The sequence below is a fragment of the Herpailurus yagouaroundi genome, unplaced genomic scaffold, assembly GCF_014898765.1.
Source record: "Herpailurus yagouaroundi ecotype Mexico unplaced genomic scaffold, PumYag 163, whole genome shotgun sequence".
Lineage (NCBI taxonomy): Eukaryota > Metazoa > Chordata > Mammalia > Carnivora > Felidae > Herpailurus > Herpailurus yagouaroundi.
This window is the reverse complement of record NW_024412404.1, coordinates 39,118,179-39,144,112: the sequence shown is the minus strand read 5'-3', so window position 1 is coordinate 39,144,112 and position 25,934 is coordinate 39,118,179. Positions and strand designations below refer to the sequence as shown.

Genomic DNA, 25,934 nt, shown 5'->3' with positions numbered 1-25,934 from the left:
AGGTCCTCATGTATCTGTCTGCCCCTTCTCAGCCCTCCTGCGTCCCTCCTTCAGCAGATCCCAAGATCACCTATCAGTGCTGGCTCCTACATTAACAGGAGGCAGAGGAAATTTCCCCTGGTGAGACCAAAAGTGGCCTGCAAACAAAAGCGGTTCTGGTTGAATTCCCAAGCCTGTTAGCCAGATTCCTGACCTGCAGACACCTCTGCAATGTCTGCCTCTGGGCACATTCTCACACCCTCTGTTGCCTCATGTCCTGGTAAAAATTCTACCTCTATATACAAACCTGGTCACTCCCTGGATTCCAGGTCCACAGGTCCCTCTGGCTGTGTCTGCCCCCCAATCCTTAGATCTTCAGACCTTGCAAATGTTCTTTCACTCCAGCCTACTTTCCCCAAGTTCCCATGGTTGGCTCCATCTTGACTTCTCTTTTCTAGATCTTTTGCAGGATTCCCTGCTTATCCTCAGACTATGGTTTAGCCATCTGGCTAAGCAACCTATTCTAAATGAAAATGTCACTTAAGTAAAAATAGTAAGCTTGTTATGCAAATGTAGGTTAAAGTAAATCCCTTAGCTCTCCCTTTCAATCAGTTTGCTGCCCCTAAGCCCTCCTATGTCAAAGTTCTGGTGCCAGCACTGTGAATAAGATGGGGAAGCAACTTCCGAATTCATTACCAAAATTGTACTCATGTCGAATGGCGGATGTGTCCAACTCATCCCCTCCCAAGTACTTTTCTAGCCGTTCTGTGGAAACGCTGGCCTAGAGGGGGACACAAAGGATCTCAAGAATAAAAAATCCAACGACAAGCACAAGCAGGGAGAGGATTTTGACTTTGTCATCAGCCCTGGATGTGGAAGCAGAGAGTCAACCTGCCAGGCCTCTTGCCGATGGTTTACCATTTGCTACATCTGGAACCTCTGGACACCCCCATAGACTCAGCCACATTTCAGCCCTGGAAGACATCCCTCTCTGCACAGAGGGAAATTAAGATGCTGTTTCAGCCCCTTAGAAAACTTGTGGTGCTGGGGTCAACTCTATTGCCATCTCTTCAATCTTTGGACCCAGTTCCAGAAACTGTCTTCTGCCTTCTTCTAAGACAAAATCCTAATTTCTATCTGCTTTTGGTAACTGGGCCCCTGGTGTGCTCTTCTTTAATGGAGTCTATGCCTTGGTCCTGCCCAGTGTCCTAACTGAGCCACTACTGGGACCCTTTATACAGGAATTGGCCATGGCACCACAGTGACCTTAGAAAACTCCACACAGGCCAAGTTTAAACTGCAGCTGACCTAAGCATTGGCAGAACACCCTGTGGTCTCCTGAAACATAAGAACTGGGGAGAGATCCTAGGAGCTTTTACAAGGACCTTTCTCACTTGCCTGTTTTCAGGGAGCCTGTCAGAGAGATCGTTTCTCATTACCACCTGGGTTCTGATGAAAGCGTGGACTTTCTGTCTTGCCTTTCCTTTGAGTGCAGTTGCAGGCTACAAAACCACTCAGCTGTTGCATGGATCCGCCCCTCAGAAACAGAGTGCCTCGTTTACATTATCATGTAATGCCTGTGTTACATTATCATCTGGCCCCTTTTGTTTCACAGTCACCCCGCGAGATAGGGAAGGCAGGGAGCAGACACCTTTGCTGATCTTGCTCTTGCAATTTATGTACTAAGCTATTGGAGTCTAGAAAGAGCATACTGTTTCTTTATCAGCCAAACCTGTCAGCCTTTCTTAACCCCCTCTAGGGTAGCGAGGTCTGAAACTCATCCTTCCTATGGTCTGAGCGGTCTAAAGCATGCCACCCTTAGTGTAAGTGTACATCACCATACTCTATCTTTCTGATTACCTCACTAGCCTACCACCTGCCCTGTGAATATCCTGAGGTCTGGTACCTGGTCCATCTCAGTGACTGTGCTCACTTTTCAGGAACCAGACACTCCCTCTGGACCATCCGAGTCCTCTTGAACTCCAAACTCACTTTCTGAGAGCTTGAAGCTTAAGAGCTGTATTCAGTTCCACCACCACATGGCTTCATGCAGAGAGGGTCTTCTCTTTCCACGTATGCTGCATTTCCCTGATGCTATATAAATACCCCAAGAGCCTTGGTAAAATGTGGGGGAAATTGGGCTGGGAAAAGGGCTTAGAAACGGTCCAGGTATCAGCTAATCATCATAATCTCATTAAATGCTTTCACAGGCACTGTCTCCCTGTGAGGTAGAGAAGATTGGTATGATTATCCTCATTTTAGAGTCAGATAAACTAGGGCTCAGAGAGCTTGTGATTTTATTAAGCTCAAACTTGGTCTCCAGAGACCAAACAAATCTCTCTAATTGAAAGTTCACCAGCAGAAGCGAGAAGTAAGATATGATAGGGCAGTCATTTTGGGATGTAAGCCTTTTAACCAGAGATAATCAGTTAGCAGTGAGGGCTTCTACCCACCTGTAACATGGAGGTGATTACCATGGGAAACATACTCAGGGGGAAACGCAGGATATTGAAGAGGGTGATGGAGGTGAAGGCCTTTTCTGCATCCAAAACATTATTGCTATTCACCAGAATGTAAACTGAAAATGTGACCACAGACACCTGGAAAAGCAAGGTCATGAGCAATTCATTTCTAAAAAGGGTTCAAACACTTATGCTAAGTTTCAGGAACACAGTATATCAGAGTTGAAGGAGCCTTAGGGATCATTATCTCAACCTTCTTGTGTTACACAGGAAATATTTTGCCCGAGGTCACAGTCAATTAATTGTATTACTGGGACCAGAGTTCGGGTCTCCGGGCTCCTATATTGGTGTTCCTCCCCTCTCTAGGCCCACACAGCCTCCTCAAGAAGACAAGAAGCTCTCCTATGCAAACCATTCCTGATTACCACATTCATGCTGACTATCCTGGAAACTTACTCTGGGCTGCCGGATGACCAAATTGTACACAAGGGTGACATTAGAGTTGGGGGCACCAGGCAGGAATAGCAACTTTGGGAAGTTGAGGAGGGGGATAGATTTTCCAGGATTTCAGGGTTAGGCCTAGAGGCACTGGGCAGTCTGCTGAGAACAGACCTTCCTCTTCAGGAAGCTGACCCAGTCCATTGACTCCTGTCACTCACCAGGACTGGACTTATGTATAAGAGAAATGTCATTATAGTCTGCATCTGACCCAAGGTCAGCAGGTTCTTGAGCTCTTTCTTCCGAAGTTCATGGACTTGCTTTTTGAATGAAGGTTCCCAGGCAAAATACTTCAGGATCTAATAGGATAGAAAACAGCACAGCTCACACTGTTGCCCCCAAAGGACACCAGACAGATCTCATCTACCCAGGTTTTAGGATAGGTTCTCCAAAATAGGGGAGTGGGGGGGGTATAGAAATCCAGATTATAAAGTATTATTATAGAAAGGTAGGTTGCATTTGTCAGAAACCTACTATGTACAGAACGTTTTAATTTTTTTAATCTTTATTTCTGAGAGAGCATGAGTGGGGGAGGGGCAGAGAGGAGAGACACAGAATCCAAAGCAGGCTCCAGGCTCTGTCAGCACAGAGATCTTGTCAACAAGATCATGACCTGAGCCAAGGTCGGACGCTCAACCAACTGAGCCACCCAGGCGTCCCTGTACAGAACGTTTTGAACACATGATCTTACTTAATCCTTATAACAACCTTAGTGTGATCAATGGTCCCAGTTTGCCTGGTCCCAGTTTGCCCAGGACATGGGGCTTTCAATGCTAAGCTCAGAAAGTTCTGGGAAAACCAAGGAGAGTCCCCTACTTTTACAGAATTATTGTGTCAGTTTTAGTGAAGAGGAAAGAGGCAGAAGATACCAGGTAGCTTGCCCAAAGTTACCAAGCTAGCAAGCATTAGAGAGGAGACTCAGGGCCAGGGCTACCTTTTCATTTTGCCACATTTAGCAAAAAGTCATATCAGAATTCTGCGTAGAGAAATACCAGAGAGTTAAAAGAGGCCTCTGCTTCATTTTCAAAAAGTTTAGGGTAATGTTTAAATCCTTGAATTCAAAACAACACATATATTAAAAATTAACTTGCTGGTAAGCTTTGGAGGAAGAAATGTGTTATTTTGAAAGCTGGCCAAAAGAGGGGAAAAAACCAGCATTTTTCCTGCCTGTCCTGCACAAACTTTATTTTAGTGTAACCAACTAGCTAATCGATGCTAAAGGAATAATAGAATTCAAATTTCACTCTTTTGCAATTCCTAATGATATAATAGATCAAGGCAATGATCAGCAGCTGCAAGAACTTCTAGGACAGTTTTCAAACTTGGCTGCATATTAGAATCACTTGGGGGAGATTTTAAAACCTATGTATGCCTAGGCCTCAACCCCAGAAAGTCTAATTTAAATGGTTTGAATTAGGGCCCAAGCCTCACTGAGAGTCAAACTTCCTGGGGGTCAAACTTCCTGGGGGTCAAAATGTGCTGCCAGAGCCACAAATCACTGCTCTGGGGGAAAGAGTGGCAGGAAACCTAATAAGGGGTGAATCACCTGGACCCCCGAACACTCACCATTGCTGGTGTTTGGAAGCACATGGTACTGTCTGAAAGTATCTGTCCTCCCTACCTCCACCAAAAATCAAAACAAAAATATCCCCTATCTAATCAAGCCTCTAGATCTGATTACTAATTTATAAGAAATATAGGAAATAAGACAACGCAGTTTCTCCAACATGACAAAGATAAAAAGAAAAGGGGGGGGGGGAAGAGTCAATTATAGATTAAAAGCAGTAGCAACTAAATGCCATGTATGGATTTTTTTGGATCCTTATTCCAACTAATTAACAGCAAACAAATGACATCTGAGGCAACTGGGGAAATTTAATGGTACCAAAAATGACTAATTTTTTTTTAAGGTGGGATAATAGTATTGTGGTTATGTTAAAAAAATAAAGTCTTTTAGAAACACAGAGTATTTATGTGAAATACAAGATACTACATCTGGGATTTGCTTTAAAAATAATCTAGCAGAGGGGTGCCTAGGTGGCTCAGTTGGTTAAGCATCCAACTCTTGATTTCGGCTCAGGTCATGATCTTGTAGTTCATGAGTTGGAACCCCACATCAGGTTCCTTGCTGACAATGCAGAGCCTGCTTGGGATTCTCTCTCTCTCACTCTCTGCCCCTCCCCTGCTCTCTCGTACTCACTCTCTCTCAAAATAAATAAATAAACTTAAAAAAAAATCTAGCAGAGCATGAAGTGGGTACATAGATGAAACTAGATCATGCTGATAATTGCTAGACCTAGGTGAGAAGTCCATGGGGGTTCATCACATCATTCACTCCACTTGTGTGCACGTTTGACAATTTCGACAGTAAAACATGAGAAGAAAAGCAACCATTTAGGGTAAATAAAGAGAAATGAAGTTTTGAAGGAGGGCCTGAGACCACTGGAAGGAGAAGCAGGAGACCTGCTAACAGGGGTTGGGAGTCCTGGGACACACCACAGGCCCAGAAGTGGGGGAGACCCGCAAGCCCTGCCAGGCCTTTTGAAGGCCGAGAACCCTCTGCTGCTGGCATTTTCCCCCCGGGCCACCTGTACTCGGCTTCTCACCTTGATCCCACTGAGAATTTCATTCATGATCTTTAAACGTTTGTCTTTATTCTTCATATTTTTTACCTGCCAGGAAAAAGTCAAACAAAACACACTTCCTTGTAAGAGGGTCCAGAGTTGCTGCAGATGCTAGGTCCTAGTGATGGCACATGTGGCTGTCACATGGGTGCCTGGTGATAGGATGCATCCCTGCCTGCTCTGCTCAGGCTGCTCCCGCCACACCCATCTGCTTTCTGATCCTTAACTACACCCAGTTCACTTCTGCCCCCACAGGCTTTGCCTGCCTGCGCCTCTTCCCAGGCTGTTCTTCCCAAGGCTTCCTCTCCTGCACAGTCAGGCTCATGCTATTCAGAGCCCAGTTCACATGTACCCTCCTCACAGAGGCTTTTCCTGACCCCATAATCTAAAACCACCACCCATTCACTTGCTCTCATCTCACTCTGTTTAATTTTCTTCATAGTACTATCATGACCTGATAGTTTTCTTCTTCACTTCCGTTTATGGCCTGATTCTCCACTGCAAATAGAATGTAAGTAAGCTCCATAAGAGCAAGAGCTTTGTCTAATTTGCTGCTATATTCCCAGAATAGTATGTACAGAAAATCTTTTAAAAGTAATTACTTGGGACTAAAGGAATGCAAAGTGAATGCATGAATAGATCATGTACACCATTGAGTCCACCCACCAACCTATGACTTCTGGCAGAGCAAAGGACTATCGGCATGGAGCCCCGCCACCTGGTAGGAGCAGGGATGACTGCCAGGATTTAGGCGTAATGTCTGGGTCATTCATGTGTCTGCTCTGCATGATTGGTTTGTATTGCTATGACAGAGAAGCAGGGCCAACAATCACTACTTGAAGAACAGTCCAGCAGAGCAGGGTGGGAGAGTTATGTGCCGTGTCCCTGGGAAGCTCTCCCCTCTCCAATCAGGCTCTGCCATCTAACACGAACGAAGATGGAGTATATAAACCTTAACGGTGCTCAAAAGATGAGAAGGGAATCCAGAGAAAGCCACAGTCATTTGGGATGGTGGAAAGTCTTCCATTAGCATTGCCTGCCCAAATGCCCAAGAGTTAGAGTAAGCAAAAGACTTTAGACTTTGAAGTGGGTGTAGAGATCTCCCTAGGGTGACTCGGTTTCTTTACCTGAACAGCTCTACTCTTGGTGGCAAGTATCCCATTAATTGGGATTAGAAGTACCATCACCCCAACACCTGCTAAGACTGAGGGTCCCAGCTCTGCCCATAGGAAGGAGATACATAAAGTAATCTGTAGAATATTTGACCACAGCAAATGGATGAAGCTGGTCACATCCATGAGCTTCTGGGCATCCACAGACATCAGGTTCACAGTTTCTCCAATGGTGTACTGCTTTCTGCTCTGGTTGGATAGGGTCAGCGCCTAAAGATAAAGATTGGAATTGGGATCTATGGATAAGTCCAAGAACAATGGGGAATAAAAGGGAAACTCAGGAAGTAAGAACACACTAGAAAGATGGGCTCCATATGGACACAACTTTTCCAAGAGGCTAGGCCTTCTTGCCTCCAAATCTTACAGACAGTGTTCTCTCATTTTTGACCACCCTTTCAGGCTATTCCCACCTCCCTGAACCCCCTACCACTTCCACCCCAACACACACACTTCTTTGCTCAGAAAATTCCTAATTATTCTTTAGTGTCAGTTTAGATGGAATTTATTCTGAGAAGACTTCCCTGGACTCCAGAGTTTGGGGTAGATACCCCTCCTGTGTACTCCTATAACACTCTGGACTAACCTCTGTCATTATGGTAGTGACACTGAACTGTAATTGTTTTTCTATTTCTCCACCAGATGCGAACCCGGGAGGACAAGGGCTACATCTGTTCATTTCACTCCTGTATCACATGGCACACAGTAGGGAATCAGATAGTGAAGGATAAAAGGAAGGCAAGAATCATGAGTGGATTCTGGCCGTGCAGACTTCTGACGTGGCAGTTTTATTGGAAGTCATATTCTTATGAAGAAGTTTCAACCGTTTCCAAGGACAGAGATCTTAGAATGAAGAGGAAAGCTGTAGGGTTCACGCATTTGAAGCAAAACCATTTGTTTATGGTCAGGAATTTGTAGGCAACATCTAGATGCTGACTCATACAGCATGGGCCCCCGTTCTCATGTTAGAGAGACCAAAAGACTACTGTCCGTCCACAGGTCTGTTACTTATACCAATGCCTTGCACAAATGCACCTTGCCAAGGGATTGGGGTGGGGGCACTGAAACCAATTCACACCATGCCCACCATACCACCTCCTGAACATTCTTCATACCACTATATCGTCCTGGAGGAAGGAGAGCCTTCTAAGCCCCCAAAGATAGAGTATGGGCTAAGGTTAGTTCCAGGGATCCACCTCCAGCCACTTCCTAGAAGCTGTACTGTCATCATATCCACAAGACCTATTTCTTTGGAACATAACAAGATTCTTGTTTATACAGTAAAATGAGGGATGTTCCCCCAAACGTTAGGCCACCAACGTTCTAGAGAAATCAGTTCACTGCTATGCCTCCCCTTTAGTATGGAAAAGCAAAAATATGCCAACCCTCCCCCCCAACAAAAACCAAACCAAAAAACCAAACAAATTGCCCTTCAAGGTCATCACTTTTCTATTCTCAATAAATCTCAATACAGTAGAAAAGACATTGGCTTAGTCCCAACAGCCCTTATCTGAGGGCAAGTCCTGGCTGTGTGATTATAGGCACTGAAATGATCTAATCCTTACTTCTCTGTAAATAATGCTGTTCCTTCACAGGGCCATGGATTTATAATGGATATGAAAAAAATGTTCTATAACATTTCATAAATGAAGCACTACCTAAACATATAAAAGTCAATTTTAAATTCTATTTTAGTAGCAATATTAATTTGAATGAAAGTCTTATTAAAATCACCATTTTAAAAATTCTTTGTGGATTGTAACAGTTGTAAACTTGGAATATATTAAGAATCAAAAATAGTGGGAATGAGTCAACACAATTGTAAAAGTGTACATTCATAAAAATGGCTGAGACAGCTTGGTTATTGACCTCATATCCTGCAAACAGAAATCCAGTATCTCCAGAAGAAATAAGGGGATTAAAAATTGAGGCAAGACATGGGGCGCCTGGGTGGCTCAGTTGGTTAGGCATCCAACTTCAGCTCAGGTCATGATCTCAGAGCTCATGAGTTTGAGCCCCGCATTGGGTTCTGTGCTGACAGCTCTGAGCCCAGAGCCTGCTTCAGATTCTGTGTCTCCCTCTCTCTCTTTGCCTCTCCCCTGCTCACATTCTCTCTCTCTCTCTCTCTCTTTCAAAAAAGAATTAAAAACATAAAAAAAAAAAAAATTGGGGGGAGGACCAATCCCAGTGTGAGGGTATTCAGGAATTCAAAAGACTTGACCAGACTTCTGGGTTAAAGACATTTGGACTACCTGTCTGGGTTTCTCTCTCTCTCCCCCCACCCCCCAACGCTTTTTTTTTTTGTAACTTAAAAAAATTTTTTTTAATGTTTATTTATTTTTGAGAGAGAAAGAGACAGAGTGCAAGTGGGGGTGGGGCAGATTGAGAGAGGGAGACACAGAATCTGAAGCAGGCTCCAGGCTCCAAGAGGTCAGCACAGAACTCGATGCGGGGCTCGAATTTGCAAGCTGTGAGATCATGACCCGAGCCAAAGTCGAATGCTCAACAGACTGAGCTACCCAGGCGCCCCTCCTTTTTATTTTTTTTTTAAAACGTTTATTTAGTTTTGAGAGACAGAGACAGAGCATGAGCAGGGAAGGGGCAGAGAGAGAGGGAAACACAGAATCCAAAGCAGGCTCCAGGCTCTGAGCTGTCAGCACAGAGCCCAACACAGGGCTCAAACTCACGAACTGTGAGATCATGACCTGAGCTGAAGTTGGATGTTTAACCAACTGAGCCACCCAGGCACCTCACCTGTCTGGGCCTCTTGGTGAGTCAACATCTGCTTGGGGAAGACAGTGACACATGGGTTTTAAGAGACAAATGCAAAGGAGAAAACCAAGAACGATAAAAGAGAAATCACTATGATGGAACTCTCTAGTGGTACAAGAAGGAGGGGAAGAAAAGGCAGTTGATGTTTAATGTTCTGTTCTATAAAAAGTCCTATCTCCTTAGTTCTGAATTTTCTCCTCAGGCTTGTAGTCACTGACTGTAACTACTCTATTTTCAATCCTTTTTATTTATTTATTTTTTATTTTTTTATTGAGATATGATTGATTCTATTTTCAGGGATGAAATGAGATTTCACCTTGGCATCTAGGACACAAGGAAAATACAGTTGCCCTGAGAAAGCAAAATGTTAAAAGCAACATGTTAGAAGATTAGCAAAATCATCATAAGGAAATGGAAAATTTCAAGTCTGCAGAACTCAGTAACCAAAGTGACTGTATTTATAAAATGAGAGAAGGAGTTGGGCAGAGAGGGGGTGGTCAGATGCTAAAGGTTAGAAAAATCAGTCTCTAGGCAAAAGTGGGTCAGGGAGACAGAGTCCTGGCCCATAGAGAATTCTAGTCTATAGCAACATTATAATCTGAGATGGATGCACCAAGTCTTGTGAACCCAGCTTCATGTAATACCCAGTTTAAATGTTGGTGGTTTTAAGAGTTTGCCCTTGGCCAACTTCTTTTCTGATCTTACATTCTTTCTGATTTTAGTATATGTGCTGCCATATACAAGCACCCTGATCTTACATTCTTTTCCAAGGTGTTCTCACTTTGTCAGGAGAGGCAGGAAGAGAGAGACAGGCATGCAAGCCTTCAAGGGTGAAAGGCAGATCCTGGGCAGGGGACAGCTTACCAGCTCTCCTCTGGAGAGTATCTCCCTATGTCCCCAAAACACACACACCCTTTGTCTGTGAATCTGCTTTTCACAGTTTTCAAAGGAACAATTAAAGGAAGCTATCTAGTTAGTCAGAACCAAGTGTTAAGGGTCAGCTAGCATTTCCATCAAATTTTTTTTTTAATCTTGGGATAAGTGCTCACACCTACTAAGGGGATTTTCTGTGGTGAGGTCTGACACAATCCACTTACCTTCTTATATACGGAAGCCATGATGGTTGCCCGCACACTTGTCCCCAGCATGAAGCACAGTTGAAAGTAATTCTGAAGGCAGAGAGACTGGATGAGGGCCACAACAAAGAAGAGGACCGAATAGAGATATCCAACCCACACATATGCATCTCGGTTATTTGCAAAGGAGATCAGCAATCTGCCAAAACAAAAACCATGTAAGTGATGCTCGTGAGGTCTCCAAGGACCCTTCACATTGCTCAGCCAGAGCCAGCTACCCTACCCCTGCCCCGCAGTTAACAGAAGTGACCAGCATTTTCCAATGCCTTTGGAAGACCTGAACTCCACAGTTATGCCACTGTTCTCACTTTTGCTTGGAGGAATAGCAGTGACAGCTTAGAGTTGATGAGCCATGGCTGTGAACAGGGTTAATGAGAGAAACTCTACTTACAGCTGCCATTGCTATGCTTTGGCCCATTCTTCCCCCAGCCCCTGGTAAAAGACGTCGTGTGGGATAAATGGATTCGTTCTTGGGCAATGCAAGCCCGAAAAGTATCCAGCATGAGTTAGAACTTGTCCCAGAGGGCAGCTCATCCCATAGATTCTGGCAGACCGTGAAGTCTTGTCATGATTAACCGGACCCTCCCACCGAAGGCAGTGGCCGGAGAGATGGAGTTACAGACACTAGGTACAAGTCTGTGTTCGATTTGCTGCCCACCTCTTGGGCATGGCTCTTCCTATATCAGTTCCGTTTACAAGAGCCCCTAACTAGTATCTGGCTTCCTAGGAGGAGAGAGATGTAGAAAAGAGGAAGGCCAAAATATATAGCATTTTAGAGCTTGAAAATGGCCTTGCGTTTTTCATGAACATAGCACTGCAAGGTGGAAGGCTATCATGAGCATTTAAAAAAATGGGAATTTAATATTAAGCCCCTGTGTGCATATACAAGGGACAAGCAAAAGGCAGAGGAGGTCCTGAAAGGATAAGGCAGGCCCAGGACTCACTTCAGCAGCTGAGGATTCAGAAACATGAGGAGGTCATGCATCAGCTTCAGTAGGAAGGACTTCAAGAGTAGGACGTAGAAAGTTTTGAAGAGAGTCTTGACCAACCAGGCCTTGGGAAAGTTTTCTGTAGTGCCAGACTTTTCTTTCTTTTTAACATCTTCCTAGGTATAAAACCAAACAACAGTGCCCACAGGGCTATGTAGTGTAAAACTTTGTCTTGCACCGCACAGCTCCAGAGTGTTAAGCCTCTGAGTCCTGTCACCTTCTTTGTACAGATTTTGGTCTTCTCACTGCCTGGTTACCATCCACCCTTTCAGCCGCCTCACCAGGCAACTAAACTGGTGAGAATACCACATAAAAACAAAGAATAGACTCCAAGTGGCAGCCTGGAGGGTAATCCTGAGAGTGAAGGGTGACAGTATATTTTTTTGATGTTCAGAAGTCTTTTTGGTTTTTTCTCACTTTTTCTCACTATGGTTGTTGTGGGTTCAATTATGTCCCCCCAAAAGATACGTTGAAACCCTAATCCCCAGTACCTCAGAATGTGTCTTTATTTGGAAACAGGGCCTTTGCAGATGTAATCAAGTGAAGATGAAGTCAAGAGGGGGTGGGCCCTACTTCAATATGACTGGTGTCTTCATAAGAGAAGAGACTCAGATGCAGAGAGAAGATGGTCATGTGACGACAGAGGCAGAAATCAGGGTGATGCATCCACAAGCCAAGGGACAGCAAAACCGGAAGGTAAAAGAAGCAAGGAAGGTTTCTCCCTTACAGGTTTTGGAAAAAACATGGCCCTGCTGATACTTTGATTTTAGACTTCTAGCTTTCTACCTGTGACACAAAAAGATTGTGTTAATTTTGTGGTGTTTTGTTAGGGCAGCCCCGGGAATCTAATACACGGGGCATTACCACTCACTTGCCAGTGTCTTCCTTTTCCTATGATTTGGCCTCTTTATTACATTCTCCAGGGTCCCATCAGGCCCCAAACTCCAGCTTCTCAGCCTCAGTTTCCAGGTTTTTCTACCAGTGACATCCTCTTGTAATTTTGTCACTGAGATCCCATCTGATCAGTCTCTTTTGCCCCCGCCTGCCTCCCAGCTTCCAGCCTTGCCCCCCAACCATCCATTCTTCCAGCAACAGCCCAAATGGGCTTTTAAGAGTATAAATCTGGTCACATTACTCCTCTGCTCAAAGCCTTCCCCTAGCTGTCCATCTTTGTAAAATAAAACCCAGATTCCTAACCATGGTCCCTAAAGGTCTACACAGCTCATTCCCTGTCCACTTCCCTGAGCTCATCTCACCGCCTGCTCAGCCTCTCCCTCCATGCCCCAGAACTTTCTTGAAGCTCTCTGAATAAAGTGTGTTTCCCTCAGTCTCACATTCCTGTTCCTTTGGACTGGATTACACTTCTTTCTGATGGTCCCCCAGGTGGATTCTTCTCAGACTTTGGGTCTCTGCTCAAGTGCCAGCTCCTCTGAGAAGTCTCTCCTAGGACCCTAAAGTCACTTCACACCAAATACATTAACATGTTTTGTTTTTCTTTTCTCTCTCTTTTTTTTTTTTTTTTTTAGAGAGAGAGAGAGCGAGCGAGCGAGCATGGAAGCAGGGGAAGGGCAGAGGAAGAGAGAGAGAATCTTAAGCAGGCTCCACACTCAGCATGAAGCCCAACATGGGGCTTGATCCCACAACCCTGGGATCATGACCTCAGCCAAAGTCAACAGTCGGATGCTCCCCTGACTGAGCCACCCAGGCACCCCAATGTATTTTCTTAATAGCATTTATTACTCTCAAGGAGTAATATGTATTGGTTTATTATTTATTTTCCAGCTATCTAAAGAGGACTCTTTCAGGCCATTCCTTATGCCCAGTGCCCAAAATAGTCTCTGTTACTTGGTACTGATAAATACTGTTGAGTAAATAAATAAATGAATAAATTACCTAATGCTAAAACCCACCAAGGTGCAAATTCCAGTAATGCTAAGATATTATTTTTCTAAAGACACATAATAGAAAAATTCAAACATACCCAAAAGGAGAGAGAATAGCACATTATACTCAAATGTTTCCATCACTAAGGTATTATTAGTATTATGAATACTACAGATAATATAAAATGCACTGTATAAAGTGCTATCAAAATGTAAGGACAGAATCATTATGCCACTGATGCCCTTCTGCTTGAAGACATAAAGCACACTCACACAGACACTCATGGGAAAGTTACCAGGACAAGGATATCTTGGCTTTGACTCTGATTCTTGTTCAAGCCATGCAGCCTGTCCCTGGAGTTCCCCTGTGCTCTCCCCCGCTGTCGTCTCTGGACTGCCTTCCTGGCCTTCTGCAGCTCTCCTGCCATACATTTTTCAAACTTGCTGACCAGGGTCTTCGTTTTAATCTTTTCATCAAGATCCCAGACATCTTCGAGTGTCAGAGGTTGCTTGTAGCCTTTCAGAACAATGCTGGAACCAGAGTGACCCATAGGCTGAGACCATACATGTGGAGTCAGGGCGGGGGGAGGTCCCTTGCTGCTTCTTTCAAAACCTGCTCCCTGGTTCAGAGATGGAGGGGCAGAGGATGGCAAGAGGGCCACTGCCCCATCTTCTGGCCCTTTGAACTTGGCAGAGGAGTGGGTAGTGCGGAAAACAGATACAAAAGGTGATGGAACATGGAAGAAGATGAGGAGAAGGGAAAGAGGGGCGGCACTACTGAATTAAAAGCCAAAAGAGCATCACTTCCTCCCCATCCTTCCTCCTCAAACACTGGCTGCCTCTCTGCCACTCTGGAATCTCCTTGAGGGGCTTTCATGCTGCCCTTAAGGAACTGAGCAGCCCTGGAGGCCTCCTCTATACAGTCTCCCTAGATCAGGGCCCATCAACCTGGTATTTGAGGACATGGATACAAAATAAATTATATCTTTATCTTTACTAGCTTCTAACTGAATTTTAGCCTTTCCTTAGGACCTGAACGTAGGCTACCAAACAGTTGTAAAAAGGACTGCCTGTGCCTTGGACACCAAGAGACATCACAGTGTTTTCATGGCTCATTTACATCATCATTACTTTGAAGTTGTGATCATGATTAGCCCCATCAATAGATCTTGTCATTTAATGAATTCTTAAAGAAGCACTTGTGTTACTACATCACAAATTTGTGTTTTTTTAATATTTAAGTGATTATATTTCAATATATTCGGTTTCCTTTGTAACTCTATACCTTTTACGTTATACATTTAAAACATGATTTGAGAAGGGATTTATAGACCTCACGAGCCTGCCAAGAAGGCTCCAGATCTTTTGGTAGCCCAGCTATTTCACCCCTTACCCTCCAAATCATGCCACACTGCCTGCACCCAAATTCTCCTTTTCTTGTCCTTCTGCCTCTTTTTCCTAATGTCCTTTGTTTTTCCCTGTGGAACCCCCAGACCACCAAAAGAAAATCCCCCTCCACCCTCTCCTCCACATCCTCTGAAATAAATAGATCCATTACATTAACATTCTTGGACTCTAAGAGGAGAAATGGAGGCCTCAGGAAGCATTTTTAAAATTAAGATTTCCATCACTTTCAGAAGAATGAAGGGGTAGGGATACAGACAGCCCATACTCCGGGCATTTCCTACCTGTTATACCAACTAAAGGTAATGCTACTCAGAAATGAAGCCGTGAATGATGGATTCTGTAAGACACACACACACACACACACACAAAAAAAAAAAAAAAAAAAAGAAAAAAGAAAAAAAAATCAAAAAGTAATTCAATTTGAAACAGGAACTTTGTGGGACTCTATAATCAGAAACTGATTTTTATAGATATAATGTTATGCTAAAAAGTAGATATAATACTGAAGTAGACTGGACAACAGATTTATCTGGAAACCCTGAAGTTATTAGTAAAAATCAGATTTTCTGGCATAGATATATGATGAATTGTCTATGCTAAAGATTGGTGGGTCAATGTCAAAGTATTTCCACACACACAAAAGTATTTCCACATGCTAGTCACTCTATTTCCTTAAGCCATAAATGGTCCACTTTGCTATATTGTGGGCTCATGTGTCCTCCATGAGCCCTGGGCATCTCGAAGTTATAGTTGTCAAGATACCATCCAGTTAAATACTAAATGAGGTAGGCATATTTAGTGTCTCACATTCGAGGAGTCATCTTTTTCTGAAAATGCTGAAAGTATCAGGATCAGGACGTTCAGCGCATAGCAGATGAAGAACAGGCAGGAGTAAGCCAGATTAGAATTGTTGCCCTATGGGGGAAAACAAACAAACAAACAAACAAACAAACACAAACAAACCAACCAGAAATAAATGGGCCTTTTTCCAAATTAAGTCTAAATGTCCCATATGTCAATGTTCATGATTAAAACCTATCATCAAATTCCCCTATTCTATCCCAGAGTTCAACTGACTGTATGCCATTTACTCTTAGAAGGTGCTCACCTCTACCTCCTCGTGTCACCCTCTCTTTCCTCCTTACCTTTAAGAGTGTCCGGATCAGAGTCTGAAACTGGAAGACGCCACAGAGTACTGAGAGAATCCAGAATAGGGACAGGAACCAAGAGTCCTTCTGCACACACCATAGTCTGCTGTGTTGGAACAGCAAAACCAGGAGCTAGAGAGAAGTTCACATCGAGTTCTGAAGAATATGGTCACTAACTGAGGACAAGAGGCAAGAAAGAGGCCAGAGAACAAGGGAGCAGTAGGTCAAAGGAGGAGATTGTTATAACTAATCTGGCCAAGCAGAAAATACACAATGCCAAATTGTAGACTTCCTCCCTGATACCACCCATCTTCCTCTTTCAGGGCCTCAGCCTCAGGGCTCTCCTTGGGACCCCCTTCCCCACCCCTATGTCTGTTCACCACACTTGGGTGGGGAGTTAGCCAAGAATACAGAGGGTCCTCTACTGCATTTTAATGGAGTTACTCTGGGAGCCAGATAAGTCTTTTCAAGACCCAAGGAAGTTAATGTCAGGCACTACAGTAGTCCATCTGGGGAGGCAGATTCTGCTGGACGAGTGCAAGCTGTCTATAGGATTTTCTAATAATATCAAACTAAGTAATAATAATAAAAAAAAAACTTGCCTTGTAACAACTCACTTAAATATAATTAAATGGTTGTTTCCTAGATTCTGTGCCGAACATGTAAACTAGCATTCTGAAAACAAAGCCACGATTAGTAGCATTTGCTAATTTTTGTGGTGTAGAGATTACTACCATGGTAGATGTCAAGCCCCAACATACAGTCACTAAACAGCGTCGGGAAGAGATGCACACGGCCCTGTGAGCGGGCTCCAGCACACCATGCCTACACCCTTCTTGTTTTATAACAATGGTAGCAAACAATAATGCCTGCAGGGGCCAGGCCATGTTCATTCCCGAGTGAAGTAAAGGTGGAAGACTATGCTGAGCAGATGTGTAATCTATCAGGGATGACTGCCACTCAGTGCCAGCTGACCATTGCCCTATGGGGACACAAGCCCATAAGTGCCAGGCATGCTGATTTTCCAAAGAAGTTTAGAAATCCACAGAGTTATGTGGCATCTTCCTCTTTTAAAAAATGGTGGCAACTAATTCAGTTGTTGTTCAAACACTGCACAGGCCTCCCCCAAAAAACAGCCTGTAGGAGAAATAGCCGTTTCTGTTATCAAGTTTATACAAACAACCCTGGACTCTACGATCCATTGATAAGACTATTGGTCAATTTAAGAATAACATTTACATAACTTTTTTTTTTTAAACTCCTGAAACACTGTTTATTTCACTGAAACCTGGAAGCAGGGGAATGGGTATGTGAATGTCTGGGACACCAAGCCTAGAAGTGCATGTTGACAACAGGAACATACAGGGCCAGGGTGCTGAGGGCTGGACAGCTGTCCAGGGAACAGAGGTGGACAAAGATCTCTATGACAAAGGTCTTGTAGCACTAAAGAACACCAGTAGGAGTACTGCTGGCTCAAAAGTGTGGTACGGGTCATAGCGTGCAATCATCTAGACCTGGGCGGATGTGTCGATGTAATGGACAAGACTAATGTTGGAGTCCATGCTCTTCTGGATGTACTTCCAGTCAAACTCAGTGTCCTGGGTTCCCACTCAGAGGGGGATGTGGCGGGACATAACGAGCACGGTGATGGCCCAGCCCCAGGCAGCACCCATGACCTGTACTCCCCCTTGCCTGCATTCTGGGACATGACAAGGTTTAGGCCTATCAGGTCTACCACATCCAAGCTGGCCTTCACGAACTCCCCAGTGAACTCATACATGCCGCCTTCCCAGGTGAGGAAAAAAAAGTAGCCAGAAACAGCATCTTGCACAGCTGCACGAAGAGGTGGGTGACCCTGGCCTGCACACATTTCCAGAAGGCATTGTACTCAGGCCACTGCACTTGTAGGTGATGAAGTAGGGGAAGTAGCCTAGGGCAAAGCCATTCCTGAAGTAGAACAGGGTCATGGTGCTGACCTCCTGCACCCACCAGAGTGTGGGTCTCTGCCTTGGCCAGACTGACACTCGCTCATGTATAATTATTAGATGGAAAGATAGGAGGGCATAAGGTACGTACCTTTGTCATCAGAGCTAGTATTTACACTAGGGAAAAGGATCTAGATGTTAGTGTTCAAAAGAATATGAAAAGCTAAAATTTGATTCAACTCCATTACAAACAAGTTTTGCCTCATCATAGGCGCCTGAAAAAAGGTAGAGGAAACTGGACTTAGTTTTATTCCAAAAGAGTACATTTCAACCAGATGACTATGAATAGGGAGAGAATAAACAGGGCAGGAGTGGGGATACGCCTTACCCATGTGCCCAGGTAAAGGCTTGGATTGGTATATCTAATGGCAGGGACCGTGGCTTGTCCAGAGTCTTCTGTGAGTACAAGGACCAGTTCTATGGCTGTTAGAATAAGAAGGAACCCAACAAGCACCTGAGAAGGAAAAAGACCACTGTTAAGAAGATATCATTCTTTAGAATAGAATGGTTCCTGATAAAGATAATAAAGATAGTATGCAGTGATTCAGAGAACATGTAAGTAATACTGGCATCAATGAATACATGTAGTTCAAGTAATGGAATAAAGATCAATGTATGCTAGGACAGGTTTTTGAGGAATGTTGAGTATGGTGATTTTAAACTCTGTTCATAAATTCTGATATCTTCCTTCAAAAGATCTGATATCTTACCCCTTTTGTTGACTGTGAGCTTAGTCACTCATTTCTAAAGAGTAGAATATGCTAGAAGGTCATAAAACACAATATGGCTTCCTCGTTCTCTTTCTCAGATCACTTACTTCAGGGAAAGCTACCAACATCATCATGAGGATATTCAAGTAGCTCTATGGAGAGATCCATTTGGTAAGTAACTGAGACCTTTTGCCAACAGCCATGTGAGTGAGTCATCTTAGAATTAGATGCTTTAGCCCCACTCAAACCTTCAGATGACCTTAGTCTCTTCTAGCATGTCAGCTGCAACCTCATGAGAGACCCTAAAGCAGAACCCAGGTAAGCTGCTCCCAAATTTCTGACCCACGGAAAAACTGAGAGAAGAAATGTGTTTTTAATAGCTAAGTTTTGGAGTAATTTGTTACACAATAGGTAATAAAAATAGATTTGAAAAGGGAATCCCCCTACCCCAACTGGGATTTCTAGTTTCCTTGGTCATATTCTCTTTCCTTGGTTATTTATTATTCCCCAGCTCTTCCCCATATAACCTTTGAAGTTAACATTGCAAAGGAGTGTGACTATGTCACCCTAGGAAGACTCCAAGCCAATCAATATTTGTCCTATGAGTTCATAGGACATCATACACATTGTATTGTTCTAAAGAATCACCCCCACCCATCAGAATGAAAAAAGTACTACTTCCACTGAGGAAGTAGCAATTCTCATTCTCAGAATGAAGATCTTTAGTACCCTCTTCTACCAGCATCCCTTCCCACCCATCTATCCCTACTCATTCCCATGTCTCATTCATCCAGAATAGTTCAGGCAGAGATATTGGGCTGCTTGTAATGAAAACCAACCAAGGAGGGAGGTGAATCCATCTGTAGTAGGACCAGTGTTGTTATTTAGCAAGGCATAAAGTCAAAGACATGTTGATAAAGAGAATGTATTTCTCAAGTAGATTAATACATGATGTTGTGCTTTCCTCACCTGAGGCTGTGGGTTTTTTTCTGGAAAACCACAACAGCTTTTGAAGCATTTATGTTTACCTTTAGGTGACCTGGGAGTAAAATAGAGCAAAAGGTGGAGCTACAGCCCCCAGTCAAGGATGACTTTAGGTCAGGTGAAGGGAATACTAACCAGCTCCTCAGGCCAAGGAAAAAGAGCAGACCCCGCCACAGGCTCACATACATTAACGCTCGCAAACTGATTAGAAATATACTGAGCAATCCACATCAAAAAGGACAATTTACATTATAGAGAACTCCCACAAAGCAATTTAAAACAAAAACAAACAGTCCAGTGCAAAGGGCATAGAATGGAAAATTTGAAGAAAAAAAGCCACACATGGCTTTTAAGCACAGGAACAGATGTTTAACCTCACTGATAATTAGTGCAATTTCAAATGATACCAATATGCAATTTTTCATGTAACTGATTAGCAAATATCAAAAAGTTTGATAAAAATTTGGTGAGACTGAGGAAAAACCTCTATGGAGGTTAATTTTCACCATATATAAAAACTTTGAGCCCATATACTCTTCATCCAGTAACTTCACTTCTAGGAATTCATGCTACAGACACACTAATAGGTACAAAGTTATTTACTGCAGCACTGCTTATGACAGCAGGTTAAAAACCACCTAGATTTCTATCACATGGGGCACATAAGTTATGGGACACCCAAGTAACAGCATCGTTAGTAGTCACTGAAAAGCAAACAGATTCTGGGGTATCTGGGTGGCTCAGCCGGTTAAGCATCCAACTTGATTTTGGCTCAGGTCATGATCTCAGGGTTCATGGGTTTGAGCCCCCATTGGGCTCTGTGCCTAGCATCTTATTCTACATTTCATAACAAGGTCAATTAGGTCAGTTCAGTTAAACAGTGAGTGGTCTTATTTCAGGAGGTGGTCCTGCAGGTGGGCTTTCAAAGTTAGGCCCACAATGTGTAAACAACCGGGTAGATAATTAACCAGATATACAAGAAAACCAGAAGAATTCATGATCCAGGCTAGTTTTATAGGTAAACAATAAATATTCAAGGACAATTAATCAGAACTAGAATCTAATACCATAAAGGAATCTAACCATAAAGTTTTGTTACTGAAACATTTTTTTTCCTTTCCGAAATCACCGTCAAAAGGTAGCCAAATTAAGACTAACTTGTTTATAGAACAAGTCCAGTTTTAACAAACTTGGCCTGTTTACGTAAGTGCAGCAAGAACAGTGGCTGGCCATTTAAGTTCTTTTAAATCTGGTTTGCTGGAACTTTTCATAAGGAATTTCAGGTTGAGCCGTTAACAGCCTTTCAAGGCCAAGACACTTGCTATTAGACTCCCCTGCAATACCTATGGATTTGGGTTACTTCCTCTTCTTGAGGCCCCCAAAATATCATGAACCTGCTAGGAAGTGACCTTTCCTCCTTACCTGGTAAGGCTCCCAGGAACCCTGTAAACAAGGTACCAGGCCAATTTTTTCCCAACAGGCATTCATTGGCTCCATAAAATCAACCTTAGTTCCTTAAAGCTGTCTGGTCATATTGGAGTCTATGCATGTCTCTCTCAAATAGGACATTCCAGTCAAGGCCTTGATAATACAACTAAATGTTTCCAATGGTGCCATGTTACAAGGAAAAAAGATTTTCTTTTGGGGGGGAGGGGAGAGAAAGAGAGAGAGAGAATGAATGAATGAATGAATGAATCCCAAGCAGGTTCTGTGCTCTCAGCATGGAGCCCCACTTGGGGCTCAATACCACAAACCAAGAGATCACCACATGAGCCAAAATCAAGAGTCGGATGCTTAACTGACTGAGCCACCCAGGTGCCCCAGAAAACAGATTCTTATTGAACTTCTACAAATAACTAACTGATTTCCCTTATGACAGATTCTTCTAGCTTCACTTAAGCCAGCCACCATAGCAGCTACTATAGCACTGGGTTGATTAATCATAGGGGCAGATACAAAAGTCCTGTACCATGCCCCCAGGGGTCTCTTGTCCCCCAATATCTCACAGTCACAACATGCCCACTTTTGCTTAAAGCAGATCATTAGCTCCACTAATTCACTTGCAGAATATGCCCTCATAGCCACTCTCTGACTAGTAGGAATTCCTTCTCCATCATCCCCAGGCTCAAGAGTGGCCTAGGTCTTTGAATCAGAGGGCTTGCCCGTAAATCCTTTTCCTTTTCCATGATAACATCTTCCTTGCCAGAGAAGTCATCACCCCAGGGATCCCATGCTTTGGGGGCACAAGTCTCTTGAGACAGAGTAGCTCTCACTTGGGTACACCGTGGTCTGTGCCCATGCATCTTTGCCATCTTATTTCTAACCCCTACTCCTAACCCTGAAATCTTACAGACCTAATGTCTGCATTAGAGGAAAACATGGCTCATTCATCCTTTTCCAAAGCCAACGCTTCTCTGGTCTGTTCCAATTCTCTTCCTTATTCCTAATTCTCAGTCTGTGGCCTATCGCAAAGCACAGATCAACTGCCAAGCTACCACCAAAATAGCTCGTTCGCTATCTCTGTTTCCTTTCCCCACCATTGCAAACAGGATATCTGACAATCCCTGGGGAGTTTTCAGGACAGCCCCATACTCACATCCTGATCCAAAATGCTCAAAAAACCTGGCCAAGGCTCTTCACATGAAGGTAGCTGGCCAACCTGGGGTTCCCCTGAGGGAACAGGCTTTCCCCTGGCACAGCCCCTTTACCCACGCTGGGGTCATTTCCGGTAGCTTGCAAACCACACCAATCGTCAGCGGGTGGAGGAGGGTCAGTAGTGCATCCTTCAGCCTGAAAAGGCACTTTAATACCGAAAAGCAAAGGAAGCCACTCTATACCATTCACACAGAATTTCGTTCAGGGTAATCACTTACAGACAGGGACTAGCGGGCGGGCGCCAGCTGATGACCTAGGGCCGTACGCAGCTCTTCTCTACCACCTCCCTCCCCGTTCTCTGCAACTACCTGGACCTTAATCCCCAGCTCTTATGGAGCGAGGAGCATGATGGTGAGGTCACAGGGTAGTTATCTAAAGTGGTGCCACCTGTGCACCAGAGACGAGCCCAAGGTGAAGGACCAAAGATGGAGTCAGTGTTATAAGCATTCCTACAGTAGTCACCAAAATTAAGAATAACGTTAATAACAATGGGAAATTCTTTTCATATCATCTTAAGCAAAAAAGCATAGATTATGAAATTGCATATGCAATGAGCTTAATTATGTTTTAAAAATATGCATAATACGTAATCAAGTTTGGGATCTTGAGATGAGATCATCCTGAATTAGAGTAGGCCTTAAGTCCAATGACAAATGTTGGTCTTACAAGAGAATGGGAGAAGACACATAGGCATGGAAGACACAGGCAGAGAATGGAGTCATGCAGCTATAAGTCAAAGAATGCCAGGGATTTCTGGCAGTCCCCAGAAGTTAGGGGAGAGGCATGGGATAGACTCTTCCTCAGAGCTTCCAGAAGGAACCAACATTATCAACACCTTGATTTCAGACTTTTATCCTCTAGAATTTGAAAAATAAATATGTATTGTTTAAAAAAATAATACACACACACACGACAGGATTTTCCAGTTCAAGATACCAGATTTAGTATATTTATCTCCCATCCTTCTCCATTCCATTGATCTGCTTTATTACCACGTAATAAATCCATAACAGCACTGAGAATATGAATGGAGAAGGATAAGCTCAGTAGACCAGAAAAGTTCTAGAAGACAAAAAGCAAACATGTCAATAGTGACAAGAAAAAGAGCAGAGAAAACCATGGCCCAAAACATGTAAGAAAAGGCAGCAGTGAAAGAGGAGCCTGATGCAGACATTACTGGTCGCTGTGTTTGTACCTTCTGTCTGTCCGGGATTCACCCTCTGTTCTTGCCCCTACAAGCCTAGAGTGGTAACAGTTGGCCACTAGGCTCCAGGTCCCCTTTGAGAGACAATCTTCTCACGTGACCCTTTTTTCCCTCAGCCACCTGTTTCCCATTTGGGCCTGACTGGTAAATTGCCTACTCAAACAATTGGAAGCTCTGTTGGAAGCTGGACCCATTTCCAACCCTATGAGATGAGTTAAAACCTATCATGTTGGTCCCATTCTCCTGGCCTGTAATTGCTTTGGCCAATGGGCTTGCAACACAATTCTGGCCAAAGAGAACTGGGGAACAGCTTGTGGGGACTAGTTTGTGGGAGCTCTGGGGAAGTTTTTTTCCCTCAGTGATAAATGTGATACATAGATCCAGAATATATAAAGAACTCTTTACAACTCAACAACAACAGCAACAAAACATACAGAACTCAATTAAAAAATAGGCAAAGGATTTAAAGAATTTTTTATTTCCTAAAAAGGTCAAAAAGCATATGAAAAGATGCTCAACATTATTAATCATTAGGGAAATGCAAATCAAAACCACAGTAAAATACCACTTCACGCCTACTCTGATATCTATAACTGAAAAGATGAACGGTAACAATTATTGGTGAGGATGAGTATTAGAACCCTCGCACATTGCTGGCAGGAATGTTTAAGGATGCAGCCACTTTGGAAGACAGTTTGTCATTTCCTCAAAATATCAAACATAGGGCTACCATATGTTAGCGGTTCGACTCTTAAGTATATACCTAAGAAAATTGAAGACCTATGTCCGCCCCAAATAAACACAATATAGGAAATCTAGCCAATGGTATATTATTTGGCCATACAAAGGAATGAAGTATTGATAGGTGTATAACATGGATGAACCTTGAAAACATAATGCTAAATGAAAAAAGCCAGACACAATTTGCTATATATTGTATGACTGAATTTATATAGGAAATATCCAGACTAGGCATAAATAGAGACAGAAAGCAACTTTGCGGTTTCCAAGGGATAAGGGGAGTAGGACAGAGTGGGGTGACTGTTTAATGGTACAAAGTTTCCACTTGGGGTGATGGAAAGTCCTGGAACTGAAGAGTGGTGATAGTTACACAACATTGTGAATGTATTTAATGCTACTGTATCTTACACTTTAAATTGGTTGAAACGGTCAACTTCACATTCTATGTATTTTCCTATAATAATAACAATAAAAAAGGAGTGAATTACTGACTCACGCTACAGCATGTATAAATTTTGAAAACATTTTGCAAGTTAAATAGGTCAGGTGCTAAAGGCTACATATTGTATAATTCCATGTCTATAAAATGTTCTGAATAGGCAACTTCATAGAAAGTTGATTAGTAGTTGCCAGGGGAGAGGGGAGAGGGGAGAGGGGAGGGAGGGGAAGGGAATGGATTGTTACTGCTTCATATGTCCTGGATCTCTTGGAGTGATGAAGCTATTCTGGAACTAGACAGTAGTGATGGGCACACAATTTTGTGAGTCTTCTAAAAACCACTGAAGTGTATACTTTAAACAGGTGTGTTTTATGGTATGTAGACTATATGTTAATAAAGCTAATTTTTTTAAGTGACACATAGGGGCATCTGATCTCTTTATCTGCCTCTGGACACTGACTGGAGGGTGTGATACCTGGAGCTGCTGCAGCCATCCTGTAATCACATGCTAGCTTGATAATTGGTTCGACAAGCTGAGGCAATCAGAAAAAAGATGAAAATAATCAGCCATCTGCTGAGGTTGCTGAGTCTCTAAAGTAGTAAATCCTGGAGCTGCACTACCTCTGGTCTTCCTGTTCTGTAAGATAATAAATTCCTTATTTTTTAAGCTAATAGGTGCAACTCACAGGTGAGTCTCCCACTGATAGAAATCTATTCTCTATAGTCAGCCTCCGCCTAGAGTAAGACTGGGAAAAAGGACAGAAATGACAGTCCTAATTGAAGTTCTGTGTACAGAACTGGTACAGTTACGCCAGGCATGTCCTTCTTTCCCCCACTTGCAAATCATTACAAATCCACTGACAACTGTATTTGCCACTGTTGCAGGCTGAGTCTGGAGTTGTTTCTTGTCCAGCGAGAGAGCAGACGCAGAACTGAATACGAGAGGGGTTAGTGGCGGGGCGGGGAGGAGACAAGAATCCCGAACAGGGGTTTCATCTCTGTATTAATTGAGCTCACAAGATATTACCCACATGGTGAACGTGAAGAAAACAAGATCTTACACACGTGAAAATGGAGAGAACAATCAGACAGTAATCGTTAACTTGTGTATGTAAGAAGCAAAGGGTCAGGGGGCAGGCGGCAAGTGGT

The 25,934-nt window shown here is 43.4% G+C and overlaps 1 protein-coding gene and 1 pseudogene across 5 annotated transcripts in view; both read right to left on the bottom strand.

The window, feature by feature from the left end:
* Window positions 1-25,934, bottom strand: part of ABCC2 (ATP binding cassette subfamily C member 2) — a 65,455-nt gene that overhangs the window by 31,366 nt on the left and 8,155 nt on the right. For 2 of the 5 annotated variants that reach the window (XM_040486133.1, XM_040486135.1), the window contains exons 3-14: window positions 18,381-18,506; window positions 16,065-16,199; window positions 15,727-15,834; window positions 15,201-15,256; window positions 13,809-14,043; window positions 11,585-11,745; window positions 10,602-10,779; window positions 6,691-6,945; window positions 5,546-5,611; window positions 3,101-3,238; window positions 2,433-2,579; window positions 676-760 (exon numbers count right to left, since the gene is read on the bottom strand). In XM_040486133.1, the coding sequence (XP_040342067.1) occupies window positions 676-760; window positions 2,433-2,579; window positions 3,101-3,238; window positions 5,546-5,611; window positions 6,691-6,945; window positions 10,602-10,779; window positions 11,585-11,745; window positions 13,809-14,043; window positions 15,201-15,256; window positions 15,727-15,834; window positions 16,065-16,199; window positions 18,381-18,506 (1,690 nt within the window). Of the gene's footprint in view, window positions 1-675; window positions 761-2,432; window positions 2,580-3,100; window positions 3,239-5,545; window positions 5,612-6,690; window positions 6,946-10,601; window positions 10,780-11,584; window positions 11,746-13,808; window positions 14,061-15,200; window positions 15,257-15,726; window positions 15,835-16,064; window positions 16,200-18,380; window positions 18,507-25,934 lie in introns of those variants that run through there. The other 3 variants (XM_040486134.1, XM_040486136.1, XM_040486137.1) reach the window with 3 other exon arrangements.
* Window positions 17,373-18,353, bottom strand: LOC121037101 (transmembrane protein 147-like; annotated as a pseudogene).